Source organism: Arvicola amphibius, chromosome 9, assembly GCF_903992535.2.
Source record: "Arvicola amphibius chromosome 9, mArvAmp1.2, whole genome shotgun sequence".
Taxonomy (NCBI): domain Eukaryota; kingdom Metazoa; phylum Chordata; class Mammalia; order Rodentia; family Cricetidae; genus Arvicola; species Arvicola amphibius.
Genome location: NC_052055.2, coordinates 42,006,213 through 42,018,377, shown reverse-complemented (window position 1 = coordinate 42,018,377; position 12,165 = coordinate 42,006,213). Strand labels below are relative to the sequence as shown.

The 12,165-nt window shown below is 53.0% G+C and overlaps 1 protein-coding gene across 2 annotated transcripts; it reads right to left on the bottom strand.

Moving 5' to 3' along the window:
* Positions 1-2,071: 2,071 nt before the first annotated feature.
* Tspo (translocator protein) lies at positions 2,072-10,349 on the bottom strand. Of its 2 annotated transcripts, none has more exons than XM_038343472.1 (4): positions 10,267-10,349; positions 4,257-4,467; positions 3,565-3,703; positions 2,072-2,506 (listed from the first exon to the last, which is right to left on the bottom strand). In XM_038343472.1, the coding sequence occupies exons 2-4, from the start codon at positions 4,436-4,438 to the stop codon at positions 2,318-2,320; spliced, it is 510 nt and encodes a 169-aa protein (XP_038199400.1). In that variant the 5' UTR covers positions 4,439-4,467; positions 10,267-10,349; the 3' UTR covers positions 2,072-2,317. The 2 variants fall into 2 exon arrangements, with proteins under 2 accessions (XP_038199400.1, XP_038199401.1); XM_038343473.1 differs by having other exon boundaries at positions 10,287-10,305.
* Positions 10,350-12,165: the final 1,816 nt, after the last annotated feature.

Here is a 12,165-nt window from a genome sequence, read left to right as displayed (position 1 = left end):
AGCTGCCATTGTTTTTGTGACTGGCAGGCGCCTGGGTCCAGCCCACTAGTAAGTGGGTCCAGTTAGAGTGGGTGGGGACCGCTTCCAGGGTGCTCTGCTGCTCAGGAGGGTGGAGCACTGTGGTGGCTGTTGTACTTCTGAAGGTAAAAGTGACCTGAGCATAACTGGACATGGTTCATCCTGCCCATCTCTGGGCATGCGGACCACAAGCTAGCAAGCCTGACGGTTCATGTTGGGTTCAGCCACTGCCAGAGACAGGACAGATACTAATGGTTTTGTCTCTGGAGAGCTTCTGGCCTCCCTGCCCTTTTATACTGCAATAAAATGTCTCCTTTTCACCTGGTCTTTTCTTTTTGAGGCCCTGGAGGCATAGGCCTGGGCTGGCATGTCAGCTGTGTTCCCCCAGTTGTAGGCACAGCCCAGCACGTCACCATATGTGCTTCTGAGAAATGAGAGAAGAAAAAGCCAGTAGACCTCTGAGCTCCCTAACCCAGTTTGACTTCCTAGTGATAGCCCCAGCAAGCTGGAGAAGAGCTATAACCTGTGGTGTCTCCATTTCCAACCCCCAGGGGCTTTGGGGATCATAAGGCCTGAGGCGTGGCCTACTTTGTCATTGGGAAATGACATTTTCTCTGTATTGTCTGCTTGTTTTGAGGTGAGAATGAGAGACCCCAACTCATGGGGTGGTCAAGAGGGTATGGGGGCTGATGAAGGACACAGGCCCTTACTTGGCACCACATTAAAACAAAGCACAGCTGTCCCAGGAGCAAGACTGAGCCACCCTGCATCTGTGCAGGTAACCAACAAGGGGTCACCTGTGCCCTTCAGGAACCTGAGGTGCCAGGACATTTGTTTAGCAGTCCTACAGGGATGGTGTTGAATAGCAGTCCAGCAAGGTGACCCCTCAGGAAAAAGCACCCGCTACCCAGCCTGAAGACCTCCCTAGGACCTACATGGTAGAGAGAAGCAACTCCCACAGGTTATCCCCTGGCTCCCGTGTGTACACCATGGGAAATGTGAGTGGCACATGCATGTACACACAAAAATAATTTCAAATTTTTCTGAAGCAATCAGGTTCTCTCCCCACATGCTCCTGTTGGAACAACAGCTCTCAGGCTTGGCTATCAGAGTCGTCCACACCCTGAACACTTTGTGTCTACGGGGTCATTAGAGACCAGCACACACCCACCTTGGGCATGTGGACTTGGCTGGAGAACCCAGGCAGCCTCAGCAGTGCTGCTGAGAGATGAAATAAGAGGCAGAACTCTGGAGGTCCTGTGCAGCCAGACTCCAGGGAGATGCCAGTTGCTGACCAGAAACCGAAGTTGGACAACCATCTCTTACCCAGAGTCAACATGGCTTCCCTGCTGACAGGTGGCCACCCAGCCCCTCTGTAGTCAGATGGCTGGGGACATAAATAGGAAGGTTTGAGTCCTGTGCTGCAGGAAGGAACACAAAATCAGAGAGTGATTTAAGCCAGCAGAAGCAGTGTGCCCTTCTCACCAAAGGCTGCAGGAAGCTACTGTGGTGACAGCTGACGTCAGCACAGAAGAAAGGGTTCCTCTAGTGGTGGACAGGGGAGGCACATATGTAGGTGACAGCTCATTTGAGAATTGCTTTGTGGCCTGCAGGTAGCATACTGCGGAGCACTGCTGGGGCTGTGTGACCTGCATGTGACGAGGGCACCGCCAAGAAGCCCCTCCACGTCTCAGGTGCATTGTCCCTGAAAGTGTCCGACACGGGTGTCCCATTGCTGAGGCAATGCTTGTGTGAAAGGCACCTTGTCCTGTCTGCCAACTGCTGCCTAAAGAGGCTATAGGTCATCCAGATGGAGCCCTGGGTAGGGCTAGGTGATGGCTCCTGGTCTTAGCGGGTCTGGGCCAGCAAGGCGGCCCTGTCTACTGGTGCTGGTACTCAACACCCTCTTCCTGTCCGTTGGGTATTGGTGAGCTACCCTAAGTAGAGAAGCTTGGGGGTGCAGCCTAGATAGGCCCAGCCTCAGCAACAGAGCCATGTTGCATGGCCACAGCCTCTGCCCTCACACAGACCGGGTACCCCACTAACTACAGAGTCGACTACACATAAAGACTTTATTTAGCTTTAAAAGCCCCATGGTCCAAGGGCATGCCTGGAGCAGTGCAGAAAGGCAGGTACAACTGTCCCTGGATGGGACTTAGCACCGACCACCCTGACCTGTCTGGTGGCTCCCTGAGCCAAGACCCAGGTAGACCAGCAGGCCCAGTGGTCACAAAAGCATGGTGGCCACCATCCATGGTAGCTTGCTGGCAGTGCTGTGGTCCTGGTGGGCAGGGTGTGCTCACTCTGGGAACCGTGGGCCACCACTTCGGCCACGGTTATCACGCCATACGTAGTAGTTGAGCGTGGTTGCAAAGGCCAGCCAGGCCAGGTAGGGGTAGAGCAGGCGGGCGGCTGGTGGGCTCACTTGGTGCCAGGCTAGGGTTGTGGCGGTTGCTACCCCACTGACGAGCAGAAGGTCTGCCAAGGCCTGCAGAGACAAGAAGTGGGGAGGCTAAGGCCATGCTGGGTCTAAAAGTTGGAAGTCTCTCTTAGCCTCTAGAGCATCCCTGAAATGTGATAGCTGCCTCTACTCTGTTATCAGCCTCGGTTTCCCTTTCTATAAGTCCTGCCTCCTGTGCCATGTATGGAGACAGCCCCATATATGACAGCCCCAAGGGGACACAGCATGTCCAAGCAGCAGCTGAAAGCCTTCTGATCTGAAGATACAACATTGTCAAGTGTTGACCCAAGAGGCCAATATGAGGGGTCAAATTGCCGTGGTGTGCACACCCCAGGCTTAGTAATAACTTTTTTCAAGATGGTCTCACTATGTGGTCTTAGCTGACTTTGAACAAGCTTTGTAAACCAGACTGTCAGACTTAAAGCAATCCTCCTGCCTCTGCTGGAACTACAGGCCAAGCATGTATCACCAAAGCTGAACAAGAACATTTTTTTTTGTTTTTTTTTTTGTTTTGTTTTGTTTTTTGTTTTTCGAGACAGGGTTTCCCTGTAGTTTCTAGAGCCTGTCCTGGAACTAGCTCTTGTAGACCAGGCTGGCCTCGAACTCAGAGATCCGCCTGCCTCTGCCTCCCGAATGCTGGGATTAAAGGCTGGGCAGTGGTGGAACAAGAACATTTTTAAGGAGAGGTTTTGTCCCCGTGTATCAGCATGCACACAGCACCAAATGTAATGCTGGCGTCTCTTGCCATGGCTTCTAAACCCAAGATCACAGTCCCACCCACTTCAACCTGGCCCTCTGGACGTTCTTCATGGAGGGAAGATGGACAAAGGAGGCGTTAGTACACAGGTCACTGTCACCTAGGCTGGCCTAGCCCTCTTCTGAGCTCAACTTATCCTCCCACTTCAACCTCCTGAGAGCTGGGACTTCAGGGGCCCCACTGCATCTGATTCAAGCAACACCTAAAGGGGCTACAAGCTGCAGGCCTCCCCCGCCAGCTACAGATACTGTCCCCATCCGGGTTGTGTTGTCACCTGTCTCCCAGAGCCATCTCTAACGACCTGGAGTCAAGCTACGGCCACACTTACCCAGCCCATCTGCCGGGCACCAAAGAAGATGGGGGGCCATGCCCAGTTCAGAGCCAGCTGGCCAGTGTAGAGACCCAAGGGGACCACAGCGTCCTCTGTGAAACCTCCCAGCTCTTTCCAGATCATGTAGGAGCCATACCTGAAACAGACAACAGGTCAGGACATCACAGGGCCAGGCCAAGAGTGCTACCCTCCCAAGACCACTCGGCGATAGCTTGGGTATATTCACTATGGAGATTTGAATTGAGACCCTGAGTCAGTGTGCGGTTACAGGATGAAGGCTGGGAGTAAGGGGCCAAACAAGTGGCAGCTTGGTTGTGCAGGCTGTTGAAACCAGGAGGCAACCACTGCAGAGGGCTTCTGGGAATGAACTACACCAGGGTCTGGTGCTGTACAGTACGGACCAAAGGATGTGGCTGCCACTTGTTTCTCTTAGCACATGTTGCTGTTGTCCACACTGACCTTTATACATGGGACAGTCTGTAGTAGTGTAAGCTCAGGCAGGGTTCCCAGAGGCAAGCAGGAAAAAGTTCAATCTTGCAATGCATAGGTTGGCAGCCTTGCCACCCTCCCTTCCCTAAGGGGGAAATGATGCCACTCTGTCATGGGGCCTCCCTCTGCACAAGGGCTCAGTGCCCAGCCTGATTCCATGGGGAACAGGACACTGCAAGGTGGCACCTGCAGCCACCTACCCCATGGCCGAATACAGCGTGCCCCAGATGGGAGCCAGTGTCCAGCGAGGCGGATGCCAGGAGGGCTTCTGCAGGGTAGCATACCAGCGGAGGCCCTCACCACGCACAAAGTAGGAGCCCATGAAGCCCCCCAGGCTGGGCACCAGAGTGAGGCCCACAGCAGGCACCCAGGATGGAGCCATAGCTATTGCAACCGCTGTCCTGGAAAGACCTGAAAGAGAACACAGGGTGGGTGAGAGACATTCTAAAGACCAGCATTGCCTTCAGCTCCTCTTAAGTCCTGTCCCCCGGGATCAACCAGCCCACCTATTCCTGATGGACGAGGGAGGAGAGCGGAGTCCACAATCCACACTCGTGCCATTGCCCAGAGATCTGGGCCAGGCTCTGCCCTGTTCACAAAGCTACGTTCATATGGACACTCATGAAAACATTCAAGGTTGATAGCCAGCCCTCTTTCCATGTCTTATAGTTGGTCTCGGGCCCTCTGCAGCCAGTCTCTGGGCTGGAGTCAAGACCCTGTGAGCTAGAGAATTTGGGACCCTAGTGTGGAAGTCCAGGGTTGCTTTGCCTCTGCTTGCTATGGGAGTACTAAGCCAGTCAGTACCCTGACTGAGGCTCTGTTTCCCCATCAAAAAGATGGTTTCCATGAACATTCACGCGGACAGCAGCTGGAGAATCAGGGTGTCTGCTTGCATTAGATAAGAAGCCACGCTGGGGAGGTGACTCAGTAGGTCAAGCGTTTGCTGTGCAAGTGTGAAAAGGGGAGTTTGGATCCCCAGTATCCATAGGAATGCTGGGTGGGTGTGGCAATCCACCTGCAGTCCCAGCACTGTGGAGGCAGAGACGGGATCCCAGCCAGACCAGCAGGAATTGGCAAACTCGGCTCCCCGAGAGATACTACCTCAGCAAACCAAGTGGGCAGCTATTGAGAAAGACACTTAATGTCAACCTCTGGCCTCCACGCCCATACACAAACATGTGCATCACACAGAGACACACACAGAGAGATTAATCTCCCACATACAAATTCTATGGGCTGGAGATGTGGCTCAGTGGTAGGTAGACAGAGAGCTTGATTAGCCAGGTCCTAAATTCAATCTACAGTACAACAAAAACAACCTCACTGCCTGAAGTGGTTTGATGAGAACGTCCCCCATGGGCTCAGATATTTGATATTTGGCTTCTGGTTGGTGGTACCGTTTGGGGAGGCTTAGGAGATGTGGCCTTGCTGGAGGAAGTAAATCACCGGGGGCAGGCTTGGCAAGCCAAAAGCCTCTCCTACTTCAGTTGGCTTTCTCTGCCCCCTGCTTGCCTTTGAAGGAGCGATCTCTCAGCTTCCTGCTCCTTCTGCCATGCCTGCCTGCCACCATGCCTCTCCACCAAGATAGACTCTCAGCACTCTTAGAAGCCAAATACCTTGCCTTCTATAACTTGCCTTGGCTATGGTCACTAGTACTGTGCCCAACAAGGGGGAATCTCAAACACTCCCTCAGTCGAGCTTCAGAGGACTTTTCATTTGTTCGTTTGTTTATGAGTGCTGGGAATCCAAGCCAGGGCCTCAGCATGCCAGCAAGTGTTCTGAGCTAAGCCCCAACCCTGGACCTGGACAGCAGCTGCCTCTTCCTGTTCCTTCCTCCTGCTCCATCCTCCTCTTCCTCCTCCTCCTTCTCCTCTTCCTCCTCCTCCTCCCCCCTTCCTTCTCCTCCTCCTTTTCTTGCTGACCCTGAGGACACTGGACCCAGAGCCTCACGCACACCAGACAAGCATTTTACCAGTGATTACACGACCAGCTGTCTTTCCACTTTTTATTTTGAAACAAAGTCTCACTAAGCGTCCTGGTTAGTTTTGTTTGCTTGCTTGTTTCTGTCAGCTTGATACAAGCAAGAGTCATCTGGAAAGAGCAAACCTTCACTGAGCAAATGCCTCCATCCAGACTGGCCGGTGGGCAAATCTGTGGGGCATTCTATTGATTGATGTGGGAGAGTCTATTCCAATGTGGGTGGTGCCACTACTGAGCAGGTCCTGGGCTCTGAAAGAGCAGGCTGAGCAAGGGAACAAGCCAGTAAGCAGCACTCCTCCATGGCCTCTGCCTTAGTTCCTGCCTCCAGGTCCCTGCCCTGGCTTTCCTCAGTTAAGCTGCAAGCTAACTAAACCTTTTCCTCCACAAGTTGCTTTTGGTTGGGGTGCTTTATCACAGCAATAGAAAGTAAACTAGCCGATGGGGGCATTGGCCTTTAATCCCAGTACATGGGAAGCAGAGGCAAGCAGGTCTCTGTGAGTTCGAGGCCAACCTGGTCTATAAAGTGCTTTCTAGGACAGCCAGGGCCATAAAGAGAAACACTGTCTTGGGGAAAGAAACGAAGGAAGGAAGGAAGGAGTGAAGGAAAGAAGGGAGGGAAGGGAGAGAGGGAGGGGGACGGAGGGAGGGAGAGAGGAAGGGAGGGATGGAGGGAGGGAGAGAGGGAGGGAAGGAGGGAGGGACTAGAATAGCCCAGACAGATCTTGAACTTTCAGTGTCAGACTCCTGTGTAGCAGGGATGACTCACCTACATCATTGAGTCATGGCTTAGAGGACATTTTTAATGAGTTGAAAACTGTTTTCAACATAAGCTTTTGGGGAGGAGGGGGGACAGGTAACTGCAGAAGATGAATGACAGAAAGCAGGGTGGGCCCACTTGGGCCTGGGTGGGGAGGCAGCGTGTCTGGAGGTCAAACCTGACTGAGAAGCTGTGTGGATGGGAGCATCTGGGACTCTGAGAAGCTGTGGGGAGCACCTGGGGGTCTGGAGAGGCTGCCTGAGGAGAGAGGGAAGTGGGTGGGGCCTGGGGGCCGTTTGCTATGCATCTGTCAAAGTTTGGACTAGCAACTGCAGTGTTCTGCAAACACGGTGGTGTAACCTGTAACCCCTCAGCACTGGAAAATTGTAGGTTCTAGGCCAGCATGAGGTACACAGAGAGATTCTGCTTTAATCAGAGGGGCTGAGGGGGGAGCAAGGAAAGAGTCACTATCCCTAGGTGAGGCCAAATCCCTGTTACAGTATCACCCCTGCTCCAAGAGCTGGCTGATCCTGTCAGGGTTTGCTGTTGCTTTTGTTGTTCGTTTGTTTAAGGCAGAAGCTCAAGCTGACTTGGAACTCATTCTATAGTCCAGGCTAACCTTTGAAAGCATGATCTTCCTGCCTCAGCCTCCTAACTCCTGAGGGCTAGGATTACAGGCCTGCACAACTGTGACCTAGCTTATACTGTGGCTTCCTCTCCTCTTTTTAGGTATACAAGGATACTCACTATGTAGCCCAGGCTAGCCTCAAACTGATAGTAGTCCTCCTGCCTCAACTTCCAAAGGCTTAGATTACAGGTAAGCACCAGCAGCAGCAGTGTGTTTCATTGGCTGAGGTGAAACTCCCCAAATTTAAACTAACAACCTTCCTGGCCAACACCAAGTTCCAAACATATCCATCTCCCACAAAGAAACCAACGCCTGCTGGCAGTCGCTCCTTGCTCCAACCCAGCCCGGCCCCTCCCCACCATCAGGAACTCCTTTAGGTTCCTCAGCACCTTCTCTGAACATTCCTACCAGGTCAGAACCTGTGTAGCTGGCTTCCTTCCTGAGAACCCCGCCTTAGAGGTTTGCCAGCCTTAATCGCCCCCTCCCACGCTGCAGCAATACCTCTTCCCTCCTTCCCTCTCTGCAGGCAAAAGTGCTCCTGTCACAGCGCCCAGCAGAGTGGGCAGGCAGGTCCATGCTCTGTGCCCAGGGAAGTCCCCAAACGGGATCAACCAATGTCTCTATTGATGGATTTCAGAGTCTGTCAAGTCTCCCATTATCCATCCACTATATAGAAAAGGGTGGTGGCTATCCCAAGGACATACCATGAGAATAGGATCTGGGTACAGGACACTGAACTCTAGGCCTCTGCTGCCATCCTCCAGCTGTCCCCAAAAGGTCAGGCTGTATTTATACTCTACTGCACTGAGGGGATCAGAGGGAGGACCCCTATTCCCATCCAAGGTCACAAAACAGGACAGTCACCAACCCCACTTGAGACTGAAGAAGAAAGGGGCCTCTTGGAGACTGCCCGGTTCCTGAGTCACCCGCCTGGAGGGGTGTCAAACAGGCAGGGGTGGGGCCCATGAAGCTGAGTCACCCTGGGCTAGGCTGAGCTGGGTAGGAGATCAGCCCAGGGTGGAGTCTCTAGAGGGTAAAGAGGACCAGGGCAGGAATACTCAGAGGGGGCAAAGTCAGTCTGCTCACCCTTGTCTATCTCGGCCTCTTCCAGAAGGCACATAACATCTAAAGCTTCACCCTGCTGCCAGCTTGCTAAGGGGCCTTGGGATGTTCCAGAATGAAAGACAGGGCACCAAGATCTCCCTGGAAAACTCTACACAGGGCTGTGGCTATCCATGCAGGGGACCACTCAACTGCTTCCTCTGGGGGAGGAAGTGGCTACCTCTCCACCTCTGGAGAACACTCTGGATAGAGGGTGCAGGGCAATAGAGATCAGAGCCGTGGCTACAGGACTTCTCCACTTTCACTACCCCATGACTCTGGGGAAGGAACCAAGGCATCCTTCCCTCACTGCTCAGTGGCCCAGGATTCTTCCTTCATCCTGTCAAAGCTTCCTGTATCCCTCACAGTGGCTATGAAGGCAGGGCTCAACCACCTCTTTTTGATCCACACAACCTGCTCAGGACCCAAAGGGGGCTTATTGCTAGTGCCACTTCCCAGGTGAAGAAACTGAGGTCCAAGAGATTGCCCAGGTTTGTGTCTCTAAAGCCCACAATGACACACAGCCACTCTGGGATAGCTTTGTCACCTCTGCTTGGGATATAGCTCCCTGGGCAAGGATCAGGCCCACAGACCACCACTATTCTCTTCCCAGTGTCTGAAAGGTCTCAGGCCAACAGCACCAACCTCTCTATCCAAGGTGCTATCTGGAGCCCCGGACCAGATGGGATGCCTGAGCCCTCCCTCACCGAAGCTGGAGCCGGCAGCCTCTGTAGGGTTTCACTCCTGGCTAGACAAGTCCAGACCTTCTGTTACTCAGGGACATCAGTGTCCCAGTCTGTGAAGCTAGGACAAGACCAGTGGGTCTGGGGCACCTGTTGCTCTGGGACCTCCCTAGAGGCCGTGACCTAGAAACAGAATGGAGCCAGCCCTCTTCCTTGCGCTGCCTGAAGCTCCGCCCCATCCTTGAGCTTTCCTTCCAGCGAACCATTGCTGTCCCGAGGAATTTCAGGGCTTTTTATTCTTAAAAACCTGCAAATCCTCATTAATACCTCTTGCCAGCCAGCCTTTCTCATTCTGAAAGTAATCACAGCGCCAGCAACAGATCGGTTAGGACCGGCAGGAACCGGTCATCATGAGGTCTGGGCAACGCCATTTCCCAACACCCCAGTGGCAACTTTTTCAAACAAAGCAGGCTTTCAGGCGCCGCTTGCACAACCCCTAACAAGGGGAACGTGAACAGAGGAAGCCGAAAAGTCCGATTAGGGAAAAGCCGAAGACTAGAGTAAAAAGCAAGTTTGTCGGTCCCACCCGTCAGGTACCCACTGTCCGGAGTTTCTGAACGCCAGCGGGTCTAGGTCCAGCCATGGCCAGGCATAGATCTGAGCATGCAGTGCCCGAGTGCACACATCACCGCGCAGGAGAGGCTGCCACGGCATGCATGCAGAGGAAGCAGGCTTTGGCATCAGAAAGCCAGGGCGCAAGTCCTGACTCCTATAGTCTGCCAGGGTGAACCTTTGCCCAGCTTCAGTTTCCCACGGATCTCAGGGCTCTCCTGCAAGGGAGGCAGGATTCCCAGCAGCCAGAGGCCCTCTCCCTTCTGCCTCCCTTCTGCGCCCAGCTGCTGCCGACAGCAACCTACCCAGTCCCCACCGATAGGGAGGACTTTGGCAGCTGTCCTCAGGGTGCCAACCACCCTGAGCTGCACACTCTCTCTCGGGAGGAGTCCCGCCCGCTCGGTGCAGGTCTCAGTTTCCCTTTTGTCTCCCCGCTGTCGGGGTCTCACCTATCCGCAGTCCCACTCACGCAGTTGCTGGCTGCTCTGCAAAGGACACTGCGCACAGAGGTGGTGGCCGCTGACCCCGCCCCTCCTCACCCCGCCCCGCGCCGCCCCCGGAGGCACCCTGGCTTCCCATGCCCGCCCTTGGTCAAGCATCCCTGTCTTCTTCTCAGCCCATGGTGGGCATGGACACAAAGGGGAACAATCCCTGCTCCGGGCACTGCAGGCAGGCCATTGTTCTGCAAACAATGAATGTCAGGGTGTGGTGGCACGTGCTTGTAATCTCACCACTGGAGGCCGAGACAGGAGGATGACTGTGAGCTCGCGGCCAGTCCAGGCTACGTATTATATTATATTATTTTTCGACAGTGCCCGACTGAATTCTACCTATCATTTTATTCTGATTTTTTTTAAATGAGGAATTGAAGATATAGCTCTGTGGTGGAGTTTTTTTTTTTTTTTTTTTTTTTTTTTTTTTTTTGCATGCACTGGCCCCTGAGTTCCATCCCTAGCACCATCCAAAACAAAAGAAAACAAAACTAACCACTTTCTGCCCCTTGTGGTAGTGAAGCCCTAGGCACTATGCCTGGCCACACCCACTTGCTGGCAGCCCTCAACCTCTTCCTGTGAGTCAATTAGAGTCAACCTCTTCCTGACCAATAAGTCCTACCGGGATCTCCCTCTCTCAACCTCTTGGGCTTGTAACTGGGCATCACTACACCCAGCGATTTTACACAGGTTCCAGGAATGAATCTCAGATCCAGCGGGGTTACAAGGTGAGCCTGTGACTGGCTAGACATCATTCCAATCCCGAGCCTCCTGTTCTTAAGCAGCAGCACAAAAACAGAAGGGCTGGTTGTGACATCTCTCAGCACACCTCTGTTTCCTGCCAGTCCCTGTGGCAACAGCAGTACAAGCCTGGTACATGCCCATCACCTTTCAGTCTCTCTGTGCCCCTCTGTGATACCCTTGTCTCCCTCCTGGATCGGTTTCATGTACGACTAATCCTATTGTGAAAGTTTAGTTCCCATAACTAAGAGGAACTAAGAGGTGGGACCAGGTGAGACTTGAAGAGGGGACTCGGTCCCAAGGACTCATTGTGTGACCCCATCAAGTCATGCATGATTCTTGCAGAATAGATCCATCCCTTATCCCGAGTGTGGGTCTGTTATCAAAGCCAGCAGTGCAGGTTCTTGGATGTGGCCCCTCTTGCCAGACGATGCCCTGTATCCGAGTCCCACCAACAAGGAGGTCCTTGTCAGACACAGCCTCTGACTTTAAACTTTCCAACCCAAGAACAATAATTAGAATAAACTTCTACTCTATCTAAATGACCCAGTGTGTGACATTCAGTGGTAGCAACAGAAAGTGGACCATAGCATCTTCCCCCTCAGTGGTCCTACTTTGTCTGGCTTGAGCCAGACCTCCTAAAATTCTTCTGGTGTGCTTGGAAGGTGACCTTACAAATCTGTCCTCCCCTGTGGTGGGCTGATGCCTCGCGAAGAAGGCCACTGTCCTTCAGAAACCTGAATGTATATTGTGATCAAGTGGCCTCAGGCTGCCTGTGCTGGGACACCAGCATGCAACCGGACAGGTTGCTGGTCTATTGAGCTGTTGAAGCCACCTTGTTGCTACAGCCTTTGGATATAATCTATCTGGTTCCTTATGGGAAAGTTTAATTCTGGGCTGCAAAGTTTTGAAATTTTGCAAATGCAAACTTCCATGTGCGTTGAAGCTTAGCCCATCGAGCCATCACCCAAAGGGGCTGCTCTTCTTATTTTTGTTACTTATTTACTTGTTTGTTTTTGGTTTTCGAGGCAGGGTTTCTTTGTGTAACTTTGGCTGTCCTGGAACTCCCTCTGTATACCAGACTGGCCTCGAACTCACAGAGATCCACTTGCTTCT

Bases quoted from the DNA above. Each gene is read 5' to 3' on its own strand.
- Tspo (XM_038343472.1), bottom strand. From the start codon at position 4,438: ATGGCTCCATCCTGGGTGCCTGCTGTGGGCCTCACTCTGGTGCCCAGC. The intron at 3,704-4,256 runs GTAGGTGGCTGC...TGTCTGTTTCAG, and splicing joins ACGCTGTATTCGGCCATGGG to GTATGGCTCCTACATGATCT. The intron at 2,507-3,564 runs GTAAGTGTGGCC...TTGTCTCTGCAG, and splicing joins GTGCCCGGCAGATGGGCTGG to GCCTTGGCAGACCTTCTGCT.